This window comes from Monodelphis domestica, chromosome 1 (assembly GCF_027887165.1).
Source record: "Monodelphis domestica isolate mMonDom1 chromosome 1, mMonDom1.pri, whole genome shotgun sequence".
Taxonomy (NCBI): domain Eukaryota; kingdom Metazoa; phylum Chordata; class Mammalia; order Didelphimorphia; family Didelphidae; genus Monodelphis; species Monodelphis domestica.
The window spans coordinates 80,763,479-80,784,227 of record NC_077227.1 but is presented as its reverse complement, the minus strand read 5'-3'; the positions used below and the strand labels follow the sequence as shown (position 1 = coordinate 80,784,227).

The 20,749-nt window shown below is 39.4% G+C and overlaps 1 protein-coding gene across 50 annotated transcripts in view; it reads right to left on the bottom strand.

The window, feature by feature from the left end:
• Positions 1 to 20,749, bottom strand: part of SORBS1 (sorbin and SH3 domain containing 1) — a 322,212-nt gene that overhangs the window by 81,250 nt on the left and 220,213 nt on the right. For 33 of the 50 annotated variants that reach the window (XM_056801998.1, XM_056802112.1, XM_056802016.1 and 30 more), the window contains 5 exons: positions 11,704 to 11,733; positions 8,518 to 8,693; positions 7,058 to 7,121; positions 3,740 to 3,814; positions 3,336 to 3,398 (listed from right to left, as the gene is read on the bottom strand). In XM_056801998.1, the coding sequence (XP_056657976.1) occupies positions 3,336 to 3,398; positions 3,740 to 3,814; positions 7,058 to 7,121; positions 8,518 to 8,693; positions 11,704 to 11,733 (408 nt within the window). The remainder of the gene's footprint in view (positions 1 to 3,335; positions 3,399 to 3,739; positions 3,815 to 7,057; positions 7,122 to 8,517; positions 8,694 to 11,703; positions 11,734 to 20,749) is intronic. The other 17 variants (XM_056802042.1, XM_056802142.1, XM_007478759.3 and 14 more) reach the window with 2 other exon arrangements.

The window sequence follows — 20,749 nt, the reverse complement described above, 5'->3', positions numbered from 1 at the left end:
AAGTTTCACTGGACATGCTTCTCAGCAAGTATGATACTAGATTCATGGACAGGTTGGTCTTAGGCTTAGAGAGTCTCCAAGGAAGTATATTTCCCAATAACTTGTTTTTAAAAGTCCAACAATGCTTACTGGTGGAATATTTTTATGTCTAAATCCTCATTTCTCATCTGGCTGTACTACTCTGATACATCTCTGATTTCTCTAACATGCCCCAGAAAGACCATTAATGGGAAACCTTCATTCTCCTACTAGATGCCATCAGCCTTGGGTCTCCACCACATCACCATCCTCTGGCCCTCTGATTGGAGGATGGAACCACACATGCCAAAACCTGCGTTAAAGGAAGAAGCTCAGCTAAGAATAATGCCTCATTTCTCACCTGGCTGCCCAATCTAGGACTTCTCTGACTTCTCCATGACACCCCGGAGCTCTAAGTTCCTTGAGCACAGGGACAGTTTTTTGACCCTCCCCCCCCCCATCATTTCTATCCCCAATGCTTTAGCACAGTTCCTAGCATACAGTAGGCAGTTAATAAATGTTTCTTGACTTTTACATAACTATGGCTAAATCTTTCCTTTGTGCTGTGATTTAGCCCACTTTTTTCAGTTTAATTCTCAGCGGAAATAACAATTTCACCTACTTTAGAAGAGTAACCTAAGTTTATATTCTAGAAGTTGTCCCCTTCCCTAGGTGAGATGAGTCCAATTTCCTCAGTGTCCTCCCTGCCCCCCCCCCCAAACCTGCTTCAAACCTGTTCCTGACATATTCTGGAGATGGTGTCTGATATCAGAAAACTTCTTGAATGAACACTTTATAGTCTGAAACACTGTTTTCAGGCAGTCAAACTGGGCTGACATTGGAGAGGATGAGTTGGCAGCAAAAGACTGGAAATTAACTACAGATTGCAATGCAACCTTCAAGGCCCCTAGCCAGCATCCTTTCTTTTTCAATCTTTTAATCTTTTTCTATGCTTGTTATTCTCACTGGAATCGCTCCAGATTCTCTATATTTTGTGCAAGCTGTGGAACCCCAAACTGAGCATGCAGCTTTAACAGGAACTAACATCTTTAAGCAAGGTGCCTAGCACACAAAGCATGTATGGGCTGGAGAGGAAGGTAGGTGAATGAATGAATGAATGAATGAATGAACTTGATCTGTTCCATTAAGAGTACAGGGAGAGGATTATCTGGGTTGGTTAGCTCAGCTGAGTCAAACATGGTACCTAGACTGAAATAATGGAATCCATATCAAAAAGGGGCATTGAACATTAAAAACAAACAACAAGAATCCTCTTCTTTGGTCATCTATATCTCTACCCCAACCACCTGGATATTCTTTTGAATGTTGGTTGCTGCTGGTAGCTCCAGAAGGAACATCTTTGACCCCTCTACTCCACTTCCATGTACAGGACACCTTCTTGATAGGGGAACATCTTTGTCTGGTATATGCCCTTTTGTAACCCTTCTGCCCTAAAACAAGGCTCTTTACATGACAGTGTTCACCCCCAAGAGTTATTTAAATCTTTGTGTATATTTACAGACTCTCAGAATTAGGCAGGAACTTGGAGATTTAGTCTAGCAAAAGTCCCCTTTACAATATCTCCTATATATGGTTATCCAGCCTTCAGATGGAGACCTCAAATAAAGTAGATCCTTAAACATCCCTAACACCCTCCCCCAGGCAGCCATGTTTCCTTTTGGGATTCTCTATCACAAAACATAGGAAGGAACCTTCTCAGGCATCTGTCTTACTAAAAGTCATATGCTTCATCTTCTCTATCACTACCCCAATATCTTAAATTTAAAGATATCTCCAATCTTGAGGTCCTTCCCTCTGATTGGTGAGTTCTTACCTAAAACCTCCATTTGAGGAAATACTCCTCCCAACTTTGCTCCTGAATTCTCAGACTTCTCTATCTTGCCCCAACATGGATGCTCCCCACCCCCCACTTTTTAATTCCCTTTTTATAAAACCCTTACTTTTTGCCTTAGTAAACACTCTAAGACAGAAGGACAAGGGCTAGGCAAATAGGGTTAAATGGCTTGCCCAGGGTCACACAGCTAGGAAGTGTATGAAGTCAAATTTGAACCCAGGTCCTCCTAACTCTGAATCTGGTACTCTATTTATTGAGCCACCCAGCTGCCCCCTCAATTAGACTATAAGTCCCTTGAGGGTAGGGGCTGCTTTTGCTTTTTTTGGGGGGGGGGTATTCCCAGTACTTAGCACATTATCTAGCACCACAGTAAATATTTGATACATGCTTTATCTTTGAAAAGTATTTCCACATCTAGGATTCTCCTATTCTAGCATATTTATTTTATATATTTAAAATATTATTCTGAGAAGGATTTTATAGGCTTCCACAGACTGCCATAATACAAAAAAGTTTAAGAACTCATGCTTTAGAAACAAGTCGTATTCTCATCAGTTTCTGTCTGGTCCTAAAAAATTATTCTCATGCCTATCCCATAGTAAACAGTAAACACTCATTCATTCTATCACACCTCTCTCTCTCTTCTCTCTCTCTCTCTTTCTCTCTCTCTCTCTCTCTCTGTGTGTGTCTATCTCTGACTCTTTGTTTTTCTCTCTCTGGTTCTCTGTCTGTCTCTCCCCTCACCCTCATATTGGTGGAAATCCTTGGTTAAGGGATACAATCTCCAAACACAATTGACCCCTTAGCCCTTGATAGATTTCCTTACTCCTCATCCAAGTATATACATCTCTCTGGGACATCCCCCATAACATGCCTCCTACTTCTAAGCAGTAGCCCTTTGAAATCCCATACTCAACTTCTCCCCATTTTCCAGAATTTTAAAAAATCTATGTGGAATGAGGCTCAGATAAATATCAAGGGAAACCTAGAAATGGAAAGATTGCCTGAGGGAGTATTTTCAAGGAAGGGGAGACACAGCCCCATCTACTTCATTAGTGCTGGTAGACTAAGAAATCCTCAGGACTTCTTCAGAGCCATTTGTCACTCTTCTTCCTTAGAGGCTCCCTCCATGACTACTCAGCTTCTCCCAAAGTACCCAATCATGGGATAATGGCTTCAGTTCACTATCCCCTAGTAATAGCTCTGACATCCCAGATGTTCCAGCCATTCTTTGTTAGACTACACAGTCTACTACATTAAAGGAACTAGATTAAAAACACAGTCTAGGAAAATGCTGGTTATACAGTCAAAGAGCAAGGAAAAAATGCTACAGAAAAGAAAAGGTTAAAAAAAAGAAGCAAATCATTGGATAGAGTCCCTTAGCAACCAGGAAAAGCCCAGAGAAACAAAGGAAAGGCACACCACCGGCACAAAGAGAGGCACAAGATTTTCCTTTAATTACCTTCTGATTTAGGACTAGGAGTAGACGCAGGAAACTGGTAGGTAGGAGAGTAAGGATTGTCTTCTGTGGCAGAGAAAAGCAGTGGATTTTTGAGACTATCCACCAGGAAGGAGAGGTACTGACAATTCCCCTGTTGACTACTTCGAGTAACTTTGTTATCTCTTTTAGTGTTATTAGAGCACATGGGCATCACACTTAAAAATAGATTAATGAGTTAGAAACGACTCAGTCATCTTAGCGATCATATCATGCAGATGAGTGAAATAAAAATTTTGTCAACTGAAAAAGACTAAAAAAACCCAACTCTAAATGCCAAATCTTATTCCTAAGAAAAAATAATAATAACTATAAGAATTAATATAAGGAGTGGCAAACAGAGAAGCTTATGTCTAAGCTTATGGTACCTTCAGGCTTTTGCTGGATTTCAGGAAGTTCAGGGAATTTGTAGGTGGGGAAATAAGGGTTTTCTTCAGGAGTGTCTACATAGAGTTGTGAGTTTTAGAAAAATAGAGGAAGATACAAATGGAGAAAATGAGTGACTGAGAATCCATACATATACAGTTCAAGAAGATTCCTGGAATTGAGGAACATACTATATTTCAGTTAATAAGAGTCAAAGAATTCTAACTGCTCTTGGGAGGAAAATATTCAGTCCATTTGTCTGAATTATAGATATGCCCAAAGAGATGATGAGAGAATCGAAACTTACTGTAAAAGTTCCAACTCCTGTTATTAGTCAAGCAGTTTCAAGTTTTTGCTGCTTTTATAAGTATTAAATATAATCCCAAGAAAACAATAAGTAACGAGAAAATTTAACATTCCAAACCAATATTCTTATATCACAGTACAACATTTCATAAAGACATTCACTTCAATAAGGAAAATGACCAGACCCCCATTTGCCAAACCTTGGATAGATGACTATTGCCTAGGGCAGAGATGGTGCTTTGTTCGGAATCTCTCATTTGGGGTTGAGTTAATAGTGCAGGGAATCAAAGAATCCCAATGGGGTGGGTGTGCCACCATCAAACACTCCATGTATTTTGTGCACCTGTGATTCTGCACCTGGGCAGTGCCACTGCCAGGTCTTAAGCAGAGATGTCAGGACAGAAGCCAAGAGGCCATGACCACTGCCAATGGTCTGCCTAACAGCCACCGGATTAGGAACCCAGGGAACAAAAAGTGACTTTGCTTACTGTGACTGAAAATAGAAGAACAAAGAGACAAAAACAGTTGCACCAAGGCTATGCTAAAACATATAAGAAGGGAGAACTGATTTACTTAAGGATAAATTCTAATAAATGGACACCCTGGTAAGTGGATGCCCCAAAAGTCTTAGAGCAGCTTTAAACTATTTAAAGCTTTTTATTTTTTTAACCCTTACCTTCTGTCTTAGAATCAATACTAAGTATCAGTTCTAAGGCAGAAGAGCAGTAGGGGCTAGGCAATGGGGATCAAGTGACTCACCCAGGGAAGTGTCTGAGGCCAGATTTGAATCCAGGAACTCCTGTCTTTAGACCTGGCACTCTATCCACTGAACCACCTAGCTGCCCCTGTTTAAAGCTTATTAAAGCTTAAAACTACACTATAACTTTTGGGACACCCTGCATAACAAAATTAAGGCACATTTGAATTTACTTCAAAAAAAACCAAACAACATAATCCTTATCTTCTGTCTTACTATCAGTTCTAAGACAGAAGAAGGGCAAGGGATAGGCAATTGGAGTTAAGTGACTTGTCCAGGGTCACATAGCTAGGAAGAGTCTGAGGGCAAATTTGAACCCAGGTCCTCCTGACTCCAGACCTGGATCTCAAGCCACTGTACCACCCAGTTGGCCCTTTGAATTCACTTTTAACATTGAATTTGCTAGTTTTCAATGTATGTTGACTCATAAGCAGCTCATTTTAAACACTTCAGAGAAAATGTGAATTTAGGATCTAGTTCTTAGGTACGCTAACTACAGAAAATCTCTCTTAGAGTCTTACAATGTCATCAATGTCAGGGGCATATACTTGATTAAGGTATATGGAAGAGGAACATAGGATGGCCAAAATTTGGAAGAGCTCCCATTGCTTCCCACTGGGAAAGAAGGTGCATTCCTGTCTGTCATCTTCTTAATAACACATGAGAAAATACAGCAAAGATCTGGGGGAAAGTTTCTGCATATGGCACCATGCAGGGCTTCTCTCAGCATGCTGGCTATCGGCTAGTATTTCAGCACGTGCTCAGATTTGGAAGTGGACTTTCTCCTGTTGGATTGTGCTCCCACGTGTGAGCAAGTGTGTTCTAGTGTGTGAACTCGAGTCTGGCTGTGGAGGCACTTTGCCAAGAACCATTTCCCAGCCTGAGAGAATTAGAATTAAGAATACTGGTGACAATTCTGCCAACTCCCATCTGTAGCATGCTTTCTGAAGCATTTGATCAGAACTTCTAACATAGATCCCCAGGAGGGAGAGCAGACAGCACACCAGACTTGGACTAAAGAAGAATGGGAGGGGGGGGGAGAATCAAACACTTCCCAACAACTATGTGCATCCAGACAACTTATTTAACCCCTCTGAGCCTCAGATTCCCCATCAGAAGAAAAACCCTAAGGATTATAACACTGGGTGTCCCCAAAGTCTCTGTGCAGTTTTTAAGGTTGTAAAACTTAAAACCACATTAAGGTTTTGGGGGCAGCCAGTCCTTGCAGTACTCACCTCCCTTGGCTAATTATGAGGCTCAAAGCAGATAAGGTAACCAAAGCTCTTTTTAAGCTTTAAAACACATATGAATAGGGACAGGGCCTGGACCAAGGGAATTCCTAGTTTGGTACCTTTTCCACAATTTATAGTCTTATGTGAATAGCCAAGAACATCAAGTGACTTGCTTGAAGACCACAATTAGCATTTGTCAAAGTCAAGGCAAGACTTGAACTCAACTTTATGATGCTGTTCAATTATTTTCAGTCATTTCTGACTCTTCATGTTTCCACTTAAGGTTTTCTTAGCAAAGATACTGGAGTAGTTTGGCATTTCCTTCTCCAGCTCATTTTACAGATGGGATAACTAAGGCAAACAGAGTTAAGTGACTTGCCCAGGGTCATATAGCTGGTAAGTGTTTGTGAGCGGATTTGAATTCAGGAAGATTCATCTTTCTGAATCCAAGCTTGGCACTCTAGCCACTGAGCCATCTAGATGTCTAAATTGTGTAAATAATGGTTATTATTATTGTTGTTATTATTAATTATTGTTGTTGTTGTTGTTGAGTAAACAGGACAGGAAATAGACAAGTTCAAACCCTCTTTAGTGTCTGAGCTGGGACAGAACTCAAAGTATTCTAAGTCAAGGCCAAGGCTCCTTCCTCAGTTCTGACCTCGTGGCCATCACTGCCTGACACACAGGAGCACACCAAGAAGAGGATTCAAACTGAAGACGGAGCTTGGCTTCCCAGTGCCAGGCTTGTGTTGGAGGCTGTTGTGCCGGATTGGACTGTGCTCCCATGTAACCTGCATTCCACAAGTGGCAGAGAAAACATATATCCGACAGAACGTCAAACTCCAAATCTGAGGCAATTACAGAAACCACCTTCCTCTCCAGCTCTGGAGATGTGTGCACACAGAACCAAATGCTCAGGGTCTACTGTTAGCACCTACTTGGAGTCTTTGGACAAATCCGAATCTAAACCCTAATCATTTCCATCATAGTGTTGAAAGAGAGATTCATCGCATTAAAACCAATACCTCGGTTTAGTTTGTGGATCTGTTTAAACATCGTCTTATACCAGTCTTTGGATCGCTCAGTATTCTAGATGAAAAAAGAGAGAAAGAAATACCATCAAACCCCTATAGCTTAGACCTTTTCTGATTAGCATGTAAATAAACATCCCATAGATTATTACAAGTAAGTTGGAACATGTGATGATAAACAAAGTTAAAGCCATCTAAATAGCAATTCTTAGCTCAATGGTTTACATTCAGACATCTATCTTGATTTATTTTTTTGTATCTTAGATTTTCAATATGAACTATCATCCACAAAAATATATATTTAAACTTTTCTTTGTCACTGCCTATACCCTTAATTTTTTTCTGTTCCCCTTGCCCATAGCTAGGCGTGGGCTGCTACATTTTCCTGCCTTATTGCTCTTGCTAGTATTTCTAGATTTATGATTAATAACAATTATTAACAATAACTCAATATTTATACAGTTCTTTGAGGCATTCAAAATACTTTACAAATGGTATCTCATTTTATCCTTCCAACAACTCTGGTAGGTAAGTGCCCCCATTTCACAACTAAGAAGGCTAAGACAGACAAAGGTTAAATGAATTTTCTAGAGTCACACAGTAAGTATCTGAGTCTAGATTGGAACTCAAGTCTTCCTGACTCCAAGTCCAATACTTCTTCTACTTCATCACAGTTAATACCAACTTTTCCTCCAAATCATAGTTGGAATTATGTAACTAGATATCATGGAGCATAAGCTCCCAAGAGGGGGAAAAACGATCAGCATAAACATGACAGTTGTCTTCTTGAAAGGCTATACTGTGGAAGAGAAACAGAATGGAATAATATCTATTTGGCATAAAATAATAAAATAAAAGCCGTCCACAGGCAAATTTAAACTTGACATCAAGAAAACCTTCCTAACAATTTGGTGTCATTATATGTATTTATCTAGAAAATTCTTCCTTGGTCATTCCAGTCAGAAATGATCTTTTTCCTGATTAGAACTTTCAGAATTTTTTCATATCTCCCCATCCTATATACTCTATATGTCCTATTTTGCCTCATGATTCACTGCTTCCTATCTCTTACATGTGATTATAAATAACTTAAGACAGAAACCAATTCTTAATTATCTTTTTCTCTCTCTCAGCACATATCAGAAAAATACTATGTTGTACACAAAGGTATTTAACAGATGTTTAAGTGAAGAAACTCCAAATATAAAAGGACTGTAGATCTAGTTTATACGGAGTTTGGGTTCTTAAAGTTTATAAGCAAAAAGACATGGAAGAGATCATCATGGACCACCTTATTGAAGGTCATCTTAATTATCTTTCCTGTAACATACACATACATAGACAGCTCTATGTAAATTATATATGCATTATGCATATGTATGCGTGTAGGTGTGTACTGCACGCATATTATATGCTGTTTATTTTAATAATGGCTTCTAGTGTGGCGCTCATACCCTTAGTGGAATGCCCACTTCATCCATGGAACCATCACTTAGACACTGAGGGCTCTTAACCAGTCTTCTGCTTTCATCCTTTATTACTTTATCTGGTCTTGTGCTAGGCTGAACAACTTTCTCCCACGTTGGTGCTGAGTCTACTTTCTCTTCATTCCTTCTCTCTGGAACAGGATCTGAAATAGAAGGTAATTGCATTTTCACTCTCTTTATTATAAATGTTTCACAATGGCCTCAGTCACAAGTGAGATCTAGGGGGTTTAAATTGTTTGATCTAGAACTTTTGAAAAGAAACAGAATACGGTGCAACATTGATGAGTGAATGTTTATATTCTTGGACTTCTTGTATTTACTTATTTTAACTAGACTTTATAGACCTAGGCACTTAGAGCAGTTGGAGCTAGAACCATATCTACTGATTACACTCAGTCCAAATTTCCTCTTATGACCTTCAATAATCAATTGTATAAGGTTCTCGACCATCCTTTTTTATTTTAATGTTTACTTTGTCTTAGTACCAGTTCTAAGACAGAACAGTGGCATGGCAATTAGAATTAAAAGACTTGCTTAGGGACATGCAGCTAAGAAGTATCTGAGGCCAAATTTAAACCTAGGTCCTTCTGACTCTAAGCCTGGTGTCTTTGCTACTTACTACCCTTTAACCATACTTTTTTTTTTTAAACCCTTGCCTTCCCTCTTAGAAAAAATACTATGTATTAGTTCCAGAAGAGCAGTAAGGGCTAGTTAGTGAAGGTTAAGTGACTTGCCTAAGGTCACCCAGCTAGGAAGTATATAAGACCAGATTTGATTCCAGGACCTCCTGTCTCTAAAGCCTGGCTCTCAATCCTCTGAGCTACTTAACTGTTCATACTCTTACATTAAGAAATCAATGACATTTTAACTTGGAAGAGAATTTCTCCTTTAATCATATTTCAAGAATATCAACTAAGATTTGGACCAAATATGTGACCTGATTCATGTCTACCCAGAGCAATATTTCTGGATCATGGATTATGATAGAGGTGAAACAGATGGAACTATTAATATAAATAGAACGAATACCATATTTGGAATCAAAAGACCAGGGGGTTCAAATCCTGGCTTGATCACTTATAATTTTATGTCCTTTAACAAATTGTTACGCCTCCCCAGTCCTCATTTAGTAAATGAGGAAGGAGTAGAACAATAGTGGAAGAAGCTACAAAGGCATAGACTTATATTTGATGTAAGAAACATATTACTAAGAATTTGAGCTGTCTAAAGTGCAATCAGTCGCTTTAGGAAAGAGTGGGCTTCTCCCCACTGAAGTCATCTGGCAGAGTCTGAATGGCCACTTCTGGTTATTCTTTAGAGATTTCTGCTCAGATTTAAGTTGAACTCTAAGTCTTCTGAAGTTCCTTCCAACATTGTGATTCTATGAGAATTTGAATTTGAAGAATTTGAAGAAATCTCTCTGCCCTTAATGCTGCAATGATGAGTATTCTCTTCCTTCCCAGGGTTGGACTGTGTCTGAAGGTAGGCACTGGAAACATATAGCTCCTTTGAAAATGTTAACTTATGTCTCCACAAAGCACCTGCTTATGAAAGTCATATGTGGGCAGCGTCATAGCTGGTAATTCTAACACACAGGACAAGCTTCACAAAACATGGCAGTAGCCAGCAGCATGAAACAAACACACTTTCAGAAATTATCATGAACCATGCATTCAAATTAGCTTTTTAAGACAGATTCTAGAAAGTAATGAGGTGGATCGGTGGATAAAGCATTGAACCTGGAGATGGCAAGTCCTGGGTTCAAATCAGGCCTCAGGCACTTCCTAGCTGCTTGACCCTCAACAAGTCACTTAGCCCCCATCGCCTAACCCTTACCACTCTTCTGCCTTACAACCAATATTTAAGATAGAAGGTATGGGTTTAAAAAAAAAAAAAGAAAGAGGCAGATTCCGTCTGATACTATGAGATTGCTGATTATGAGGCTGACACTTGGGAGAAGGGGTAGGGGACATTGTGGGGAATCATTTGGGACAAAATCAATGGGTGACTTCATAATTATTTTTGCTAATGTTGGTGAGGTCAGTCATTTCAACCACTAAAGGAGTGTTACTGTCAGTGCCCTCTAAATTTTTCTGCTCTGGGATAAAGCTTTAATTTCCCCACCCTAGTTATAGCTTAGTAATTACTTAAAAACATTAGGCTGAAGAAATTGAAAGCCTCCAAGTACAAGGAGAGGAAAGGTGGCCCCAGTCTGAAAGCACTCGTGACAAATTTGTTGTTATGCTTCAGAGGGTCTTCTACTGTTTAAAAAAAGAGCCTAGTGTAATTTATAGTAGAAGCTCAGTTATAATTTGACATGTTTTAAAATGGAGAAAGATACATTGAAGGTCAAATTGTACTCTTCAACAACACATAGTATCAAGCCAACATAAGACCCTTAGTTTGCAATTCAGGTATTTGTCCTGTGCCCTGACACCATCATAATGGATATTTTCTGTATTTATGATGGATTTAAAGTGTCCAAAGGTTCATTTGTGGTTTTATCTAACACTCTTTCTTGGACTTTACTGGAAAAAAAATCAGTTTTACATTTTTTTAAAAAATGGATTTGTTTCTATATTTACTTCCTTGGTCCTGGGAAAGGACTCCAAATGTAAATGCCATAGGGCAAAGGTTGGCAATGTTTTATTCCAGGAAGGCCTACCGTAACCATTTTCAGCTTGATTTTTCCCCTTGGAGATGGCCTTTTGGGGCAACATAATTCATTTTCTTGGCCTATACAGAGTGGAGGAGCCTTCTTTTCCCTTGATACCAGATTCTCTTGCCTATCAGAGTAGATGGATGCCCTGGAGAACCATGTTATGCTTTGTACTAGCAGAAAATACATTTGTGTTATTTTGTGTTTTAAACTTATCTTCTCTCTTAGAATTGATACTAAGTATTGGTTCTAAGATAGAAGGTAAATGTTTTTAGGAAAATGGAAGGAAGATGGAGAGAGAGAAAGGAAGAGAAAGGGAGGGAGGGGGGAAGGAGAGGGAAAGAGAGGGGGGAGAGAGGGAGGGAATGAGGGAGAAAGGGATAGAGGGAGAAGGAGGAAGGGGGAGAAAGTAATAGAGAGAGAAAGAAGAAAGAGAGAGAGGAAGAGAGAGAAAAAAAATGAAGGGGGGGAGGAAGAAAAGGATCAGTGCTTACCTGTTAGATTGTTAAGTTTCTTTTGTTGTTCTGTAATAAAAGAAGAAAAAAGTGAGTAAAACATATGATATATGAAAGGCAAAGATCTGGTGATGGTCTTCTGTTCCAGAATTTACCAGACTTTACCATCCTTTGTTTTCAGATGCTAAAATTAAAGATAAACAAAAATGAAAGTGCAGGTTTTACAAGTCTGGGGCTCAAGTTCTGATCCCTATCTCCAATGAAAACTTATTAAGTACCTACTATGTGTCAGGCACAGTGTTTGATGTTGGAAGAACAGAGACAAAAAAGTCCTGGCCTCAAGGAGTCTACATTTTATTGGGTGGGTCCTCCTATACTGAGGATTGATCAGAGAATCCACTGATCAATTTGTTGAGTGTCTCCTCCAATGAACATGATAGATTACAGAGCATGAACCTTGCTATAGTCACTTGAAGGGTATCTCCCATGGAAAAAGATTTTTGCCATTGACTCCTTACAGATTGAGCTTCAGAGATCAGCGCTGCCTCCTCATGGCAATGTGTCTGAAGCTCAGGAGCATGGATTGTTACTGGAGGGCAATGCCTGGCCCACAGTAGGCACTTGTTAACATGATTTGCCTGAGGAAAAACCCCCTCCATAGTCCATAAGAAGGAGCTTTGATTATGCTTTTCTTGTACTTTCTTCTTGGGTGTCCTGATCTTCTGTGAGAATAGAAAATGATGACTTGCAGGAGAAGTTCATGGTGAGAATCACATACTTGTTCAGAGAAGCCTGAGAGAGTAGCTTCTGGACATCTACTTTCCCAATGGTTTCTATCTTTCTGTTTTCCTTTTATGAGATCAGAGGTAAATAATCCGAAGAATGGCATTCTCCAGCTTTGGAGGTTATCTGGTACATAATCCATGAGCTCACAAGTTCCTGAGTTGGGAAACTTGGCCTTTCAGAAGAAAAAGGTTTCCTTAACAGCATGTTTCTCAGAAAAAAAGAGGAGGAGGGGCAGGTAGGTGGCACAGTGAATGCAGTGCCAGGCCTGGATTTAGCCTCAGACATTTCCTGGTTGTGTGACCCCAGGTAAATCACTTAAGCCTGTTTACCTAGCCCTTGCCCTTCTGTCTTAAGAGTTATTACTAAGACAGAAAGTAAGGGTTTAAAACAATAAAAAAAGAAGAGGACCACTAACAGGCTCCTTGATGGCATGCCATGAAGGGCCAGGAGATATGCATCATGTCAGCCCTCCATAGTATTGCTGAAAATTGCTTAGATGTTGCAGGTTGGAGGTGAAAGGGAAATAGTTGTTTCAGCATATCTACAAAGTCTCTTCTTTAACCTTCTGGAAGTGTTTGAGTGTTCTATATTTCTGAATATGTTCATGGATTCCTGAGTCTCATGCAATTTTTTTTTTCAGTGGAGTTGGTAAAAAGCTGGCCCATACTCAAGACCTAAAATGTAAACTGAGTACTCTGATCCCTACATTTAGGGAAGTCTAGACATGAGTCACACCTAATATGTATTTTATAGATTTTATTGGAGAAATCCAGGTGGGGAAATGAGAAGCCAAGGAGACAAACTGACCCCCCTCGGCGCAGTTCCCTTGGAATGAATATGGTCCATGTGAACCTAGAGTCCGTTGGAGAGCCCTGGTCCACAGGTGATACTCCTTTGGAGTAGTCTAGGCTTACATACTAGTAAATGAATACAGACATGGTGGATATCTTTAAAAGTGCTGAAGTTGGAACAACCATAAAAGTAAATATAAAGCACATACCAGAACGTGAATACTTTATCAACATTAAAAAAGCTTTCCATTGGCCTCTGCTCCCACTCTTGTCAGCAACTGATCTGAAGTAAATATCAATAATTTTGGGAACCTCACATTTTGGAGAGATTGCCACTTGACAACTACATTGGATTCAACAAACATATTCTAGAGAATCAACATGTTACAGCGGAAAAAATACTAGCGTTGGATTTTAAAATATCAAAGCTTAAGTGTCAACTGCCACTAAGTGTGTAATCATGAGCAAGTTTCCTGTGTTGAACCTCAGTTTCCCAAATTTTTAAAATGGCGGAAATTGTCTCTTCTTTATTCAGGGTCATTTCCCACACAAGGAACATTGGGAAGAACCAATGAGAAAACGTCGATAAAATACTTAGTGGCTAAAAATGTTTATTATTGAGATAGAGATAGATAGCCAGCCAAAGAGGACAGCAGATGTCATCCTGTTTTGTGTGAAATGCTTTCAAAGAAGACTATCAGGATGTTGTACAATGTTTAAAACTAGAATTCAGAAATCTGGGATACCAATCCTAGCTCTGTCGCTGTCAAATAAACTCCCCGCAAATCTCTTCCTTTCTCTGAGCCTAGAACAAAGGTTTGAACTACATGGTCTCTAAGATCCAGTCCAGATATGATGTGCTATATTCTGTGATTCTATAAGAGGCAGCAAACACATTCCAGGTCCCTATTTCTGCTCACTGGAGGCTTTGGGCTGCTGTTTGAAATTCAGAGAAGAGGGATGTTTAGTTAACATGGCCAAAATGTTGCTATATAGCAGCAGAGCTGAGTTAAGAGTAACTCTTTCAGTGTGAGGGTGGAAAGAGGAGAGATCTCTTTTAGAACGACTAAACTGGGTCTCAGAAAGTGGGGTAAAGATATCACTCCTTCAAGGGACACTGAAGAAATAATTAAGAAATCATATCTAGGAGTAGGGAATGTGTGGCAGAATATAGCTGCCAAGTTGGGCAGATTCCAAAGCAAAGCTAAGGCCACTCTCTTCTGTGGCATAATCCTCCATTTATGTTGTTTTGAAAAAGGTCTATGGCTCTCAACATGGTTAATCATATGAAGATGGGCTCCGAAGAGTCTAATATTTTATTGTGAGCTCCTTGAGGGCATTATCTCAGTCTGCCCAAGAGAAATGACTCTGAAGCACAACCCCAAAGATCAGATATCTGCCTCTGACTGCCTCTGACTGAGGGAAACAAACATTTTTGTGTATAAATAAGACCATTTAAAAAAAAAGTGTTTAAGAAGACCATCTTTGTACAGCCTTCTTAGAGCTAGTTTAAGAAAAAAAGATAACAACAAAAAAAGTGTGCCTTTTAAAAAAATCCTTGCTTTCTGTCCCAGTAATGTCTCTAAGACAGACTGATAAGAGCTAGGCAAACATGGGTTAAGTGACTTGTCCAAGGTCACACATTTAGGAAGCAGGGGCTGTCTTTTGCCTTTTTTGTACCATCAGTGCTAAGCACAATGCCTAGCTAACAGAAGGCACTTAATAAATGTTTATTGATTGACTGATTGGTTAATGTCCTTTTCAACTCTTCCGGACTGGCAAATGCATGGCTTGAAGCAGCTAGATAGCTACCTAATTAGAATGATGGACTTTGAAAAATCGAAAGTGTGAATTAAAATCCTACCTTAGATTCTAGCTGTGTGACCCTGGGCAAGTCATTTAAATTCTGCCTGGCTCAGCTTCCTCATGTGCAAAAATGGAAATAATAATATCCATCCACATCGCAGAATTGTGTGGATCAAATAAGATAACAAATGTAAAGCGGTTTTGCAAACTCTAAAGCACTATGTAAATGCTAACTATTATTATTTACCTACAACTCAGCATAGTGCCAGGTACATATCAAGTACTTAATGAATGTTTATTGAATTGAACTGAATTGTCCCTCACTGAATCACTAGGGCAGCTAAGTGGCACAGAGAATAGAGTGTCAAGCCTGGAGTCAGAAAGACCTGAGTTCAAATATGGCTTCAAACACTCACTGACTGTGTGACTCTGGGCAAGTCACCTAACTTTGTTTGCCTCAGTTTCTTCATCTACAAAATGAACTGGAAAAGAAAATGGCCAGTATCTTTTGCCAAGAAAACCCCAAAGGGGGGTCAAAAAGAGTAACACACAGCTGAAACAACTCCACAACAAGCGAACCACTAATAGATTCTGAAAAAACAGACTGAGATATTTCCACCCTTTTCTTAAGTTTTACATCTAGATTCCAGGCACAGGTCTCAGTCTATATCAAAAATCTGTTTTCCCAGGCCATAGGATTCTCTCCTAGAACCCTAGCTCTTGAGATGGAGACAGGAACCAAAGGCTGTCTGGGTATGAAGCCTGGAGGGTCTCACATGTTCAAGGCAGAGACCAAGAATGCCACAAGCAATTCTGCTATGATGGAATGGCTTCCTGAGATAAGTGAGGATAAGAAAGTTGGTGTTTCTGACTCATGAGTCAATCTGCTAAGTGAAAACATTCCTGAAGAAACTGTTCATCCTTTGGGCACTAACTTACTTCTCCTAGTTGAGTTCACTTTGATAAAGAAGAAAGGATGGCTCAGAGATATTCATAGGAAATTACATGTTCCCCTTTTCTTTTTCAATAGCAATGTTTTTAACATGGAAGTAGCTACTAGGAAATATGAGTAGGACTTCTGAGAACTTCTCGGATGCTTTAGAACAATGGTAGGGATTCTTTATTTTTCTCTTGAAAGTATCTGATAAACAAAGGAAAAATCAATGAAGGACCACCCTTAAGTAAAAAGTAATCTAAATTAAGGCTTTGTTGTTTCCACTTTTAAAAAAGAAAGAGAGAAATTCCACTCAAGTTATTTTTAAATGGGAACGTTAAACACTAATCCATAAGCATAAGTAATAAAATAAATCTCTGCTTCATATTATATCACCTGTTAATAGAGTCAGAGCTGGAAGGGATCTTAGAGGATATTGAATCTTACCCTCTTATTTTAAAGATGAGGCACCAAGAGGTATATGGCAATGACTTTACCAGAGTCATGCAGCTAGCAAGTTCCCAAGATTAGCAAAGAGAGGGGGAGAACAAGGCCAGCATTAGACAGGATGGCCCTGATATTTAGTACCCAAGAAAATTACCACTATCTATTGAAGTTTAGGTGATATATTCTTTCTGCTTTGGCAAATAGCTGGTCTACCTTTCTTTTTCAAGTTCCAGTGTATAGTTTGAAAAGAACGTTCTATTTCCCCAAGGAAATGGTGAAGGAATGTCTTAGAAATGTACTTTGGAGCCTTGGGGTTTGTTGGATCAATATATCAAATTATTGCTTCAGAGCTCCTTTGACAAGTGAGAACTGTTGAAAGGACGGAAGGCTCTAGTTTAAGGGAGAATCTTATAAATTGCATCATTAAATGTTTCCTGAAGGATTGCTCCATGTTGTCTAGATGCCAATCAAATGGAAGAAAGGGTACTGGGAACAAGCTTCTGACCTCTCCACAAAGACCGAAATTTAAGTTATTTTCCATGAACAATTTGTCAGTGCTTAGGGAGAGGTGGGGGAGGGGGTAGTGGAAGGAAACATGCATTTATTAAGTATGTATCACATGCCAAACATTGTCCTAAGAGCTTTTAAAAAATTAACTCATTTGGGGGCAGCTGGGTGGCTCAGTGGATAGAGAGCCAGGCCTAGAGACAGGAAGTCCTGCTTCAAATCTGGCCTCAGACACTTCCTAACTGTGTGACTCTGGGCAAGTCACTTGACCCCCATTGCCTAGCCCTTACCACCCTTTTGCCTTGAAACCAATATGCAGTATTGATTCTAAGAGGGAAGGTAAGGGCATTAAAAAACTAACTCATTTGATCTGCACAACAACCCTTGAAGGTAGGTACAATTATTATCTCTATTTTGCAGTTGAGGGAAACTGAGGCAGGCAGCTGTTAAGTGATTTGCCTGAGGCCACACAGTTAGGAAGTATCTGAGTAGGCTCTGATATCAGGTCTTCCTGATTCTAAGTAAGCATTCTATCTACTACACCACTGAGCCACCTAGAAATAAATGTTTTTAATACCTTTTATCCCTTAAATCAATATAATAAGATCTCTCAGCGCCTCTCCTCCTCAAATACGTCACTTAAAATTTTGTCTGAAGCTCTGTGAGATCTTGCAGGCCCTTGCTTGGAAAATCTCCTTTACTTTTTTAAAAGAATAATTTAATCAAATTTAGTAATCTGGTTTCTCTCCCTACAGCAGATTTGAAGCAATATATTTAAAAGGGGGTTGGAGGGGCTAGAAAAAAGCATATGAACACTAACAATAAATGACAGCTAACTCAATGACTTCAAGAGAGGAGGAAGGAAAAACTACAGGCATCATAATTATAAAAGCAAATTAGACTATGGCTCTATAGTAGAAACAAAACCTTTTCCACAGAAACACATGTCAATAATATCTGGGTATACCACATAAAGGGCATGGATAGAGCAATGAGCCTGGTGTCAGGAGGACTTGAGTTCGGATCTGACCTCAAACACTTATTAGCTGTGTGACCCTGGGTAAGTCACCTAATCTATTTGCCTCCCTTTCCTCATCTGTAAAATGAGCTGTAGAAGGAAATGGCAAACCAGCTGTGTGACCCTGGGCAACTTAACTCTGTCTCAGTGTCCTCATCTGTAAGATGAGCTAGAGAAGGAAATGGCAACCCACTTCAGTATCTTTACCAAGAAACCCCAAATGGGGGTCCCAAAAAGTCAGACACGACGGAAACAACCGAACAAAGAACACATTTCTTAAAGCACAATGAACAGTTATACAGGATGACGATTCCAAGTATTACCAAAAAAAGGTAAATTTCCCCCCATATGCTGTTTTCATATTATGTTTCAAAAACCTTTAATTGAAAATTACAAACATTTTCACCCCAATGGTTAAAGTGAAAACAAATTTCAAACTTAAAAATGGGATGTAGCTCGCCAAATTCACCCAGGGGGAATATTTTATTCCCCAGCAGTACTAGGCAAATGAGATATTGGGGCCCTTAGATAAGCATTAAGTTTTTGTTGTTTGTTTTTTAAAGCTTAAAGGATGGGAGGTGAACACATTCAGGCAGTTAAAGATTTCAGGTAGTGTTCTATCTTCTACTACTACTACTACTACTACTACTACTACTACTACTACTACTACCACTACTACCACTACCACCACTACCACTACTACCACTACTACCACTACTACTACTACTACTACTACTACTACTACTACTACTACCACTACTACCACTACTACCACTACTACTACCACTACTACTACTACTACTACCACTACTACTACTACTACTACTACCACTACTACTACTACTACTACTACTACTACTACTACTACTACTACTACCACTACTACTACTACCACTACTACCACTACTACTACCACTACTACCACTACTACTACTACTACTACCACTACTACTACTACTACTACTACCACTACTACTACTACTACTACTACTACTACTACTACTACTACTACTACCACTACTACTACTACCACTACTACCACTACTACTACCACTACTACCACTACTACTACTACTACTACTACCACTACTACTACTACTACCACTACTACCACTACTACTACCACTACTACTACTACTACTACCACTACTACTACTACTACTACTACTACTACTACTACTACTACTACTACTACTACTACTACTACCACTACTACTACCACTACCACTACTACTACCACTACTACTACTACTACTACTACTACTACTACTACTACTACTACCACTACTACCACTACTACTACCACTACTACCACTACTACTACTACTACTACTACTACTACTACTACTACCACTACTACTACTACTACTACCACTACTACTACTACTACTACCACTACTACTACTACTACTACTACTACTACTACTACTACTACCACTACTACTACTACCACTACTACCACTACTACTACCACTACTACTACTACTACTACCACTACTACTACTACTACTACCACTACTACTACTACTACTACCACCACTACTACTACTACTACTACCACCACTACTACCACTACTACTACTACTACTACTACTACTACTACTACTACTACTACTACTACTACTACTACTACTACTACTACTACTACTACTACTACTAATTTTGTTAGTAAGATTGAGAACCAGGCTTAGAGATGGGATGTCCTGGATTTAAATCTAGCCTCAGACACTTCCTGGCTGTTTGACCCTGGGCAAGCCATTTAACCCTTACTGCCCAGCCCTTATTACCTTTCTGCTTTAGAATGGATACTTAGTATAGATTCCAAGACAGAAAGTAAGAATTAAAAAAAAAAACAACTTCTTTTCAGTTGATGACTCAGCAGCTCAGGCTCACATTTACTTTCACCTAATACCATTCCTTCTAGCTATAGGCTATAAAAATAGCTATAATATAAATTTAATATATCATTATACACAATATTTAATATATTATTAAAATTAATAAAATAATATAAAAATAAAAGTTTGCAAGGAACTTTGCAAATATTGTCTCATTTTATCCTCACAACTATCCAGGGAGATAGAGGTACTGATTATTCCCCATTTGACAGAGGAGGAAACTAGGAAAGACAGAGGCTGTGACTTGCCCAGGGTCACATAACTGAAAAATTCGAGTCTGGATTTGAACTCAAAACTTTTTGACTATAGCTCTGCCTACCATACCAGCTAGCTGCCTATCACTATCTTTGCATGTAGATAACTCCTTATTAAGCCTGTCTCCTCCTCAGATGGACTAGCTCAGAAATCTATCCCCCTCTCCCCCAACAAAGGAGCTTGATTAAAGGCTCCCCTGCATTTCAGCCAAGATGAATGAAGCCTGACCGAGCCCAATGGCATTTGCGAGTAAACATGGAATCATGAAGCCTTAAGCCTCTGAAGATAAAGAGCTGCATTTTTCTCTGACCTTGAGGATATCGCTGAGCACACTTCTAAATGACTGGGTACCTATGATAAGAACCCATCCTTTTCAGTTCAGTATTAGCTTCCTGACAAGAATGATGGTGATGCCTCCAAGTACAGCTCCCTTCCACTGAAGTTCATATGGATGCCAGAGGTACCTGAAATCACCTTGACAACCATCTGAATTAGTACCACTAAATTCAGTCTATCTGAAGCAGTAATATTTCAGAGCAAGAGAACCAGACTAGCATTCAGGAACCTGGACTGGAAAGGGAAGAGCAATCATTTACTGAGTGCCTGCTATATGCCAAGAACTTTGCTAGGCACTTTACAAATA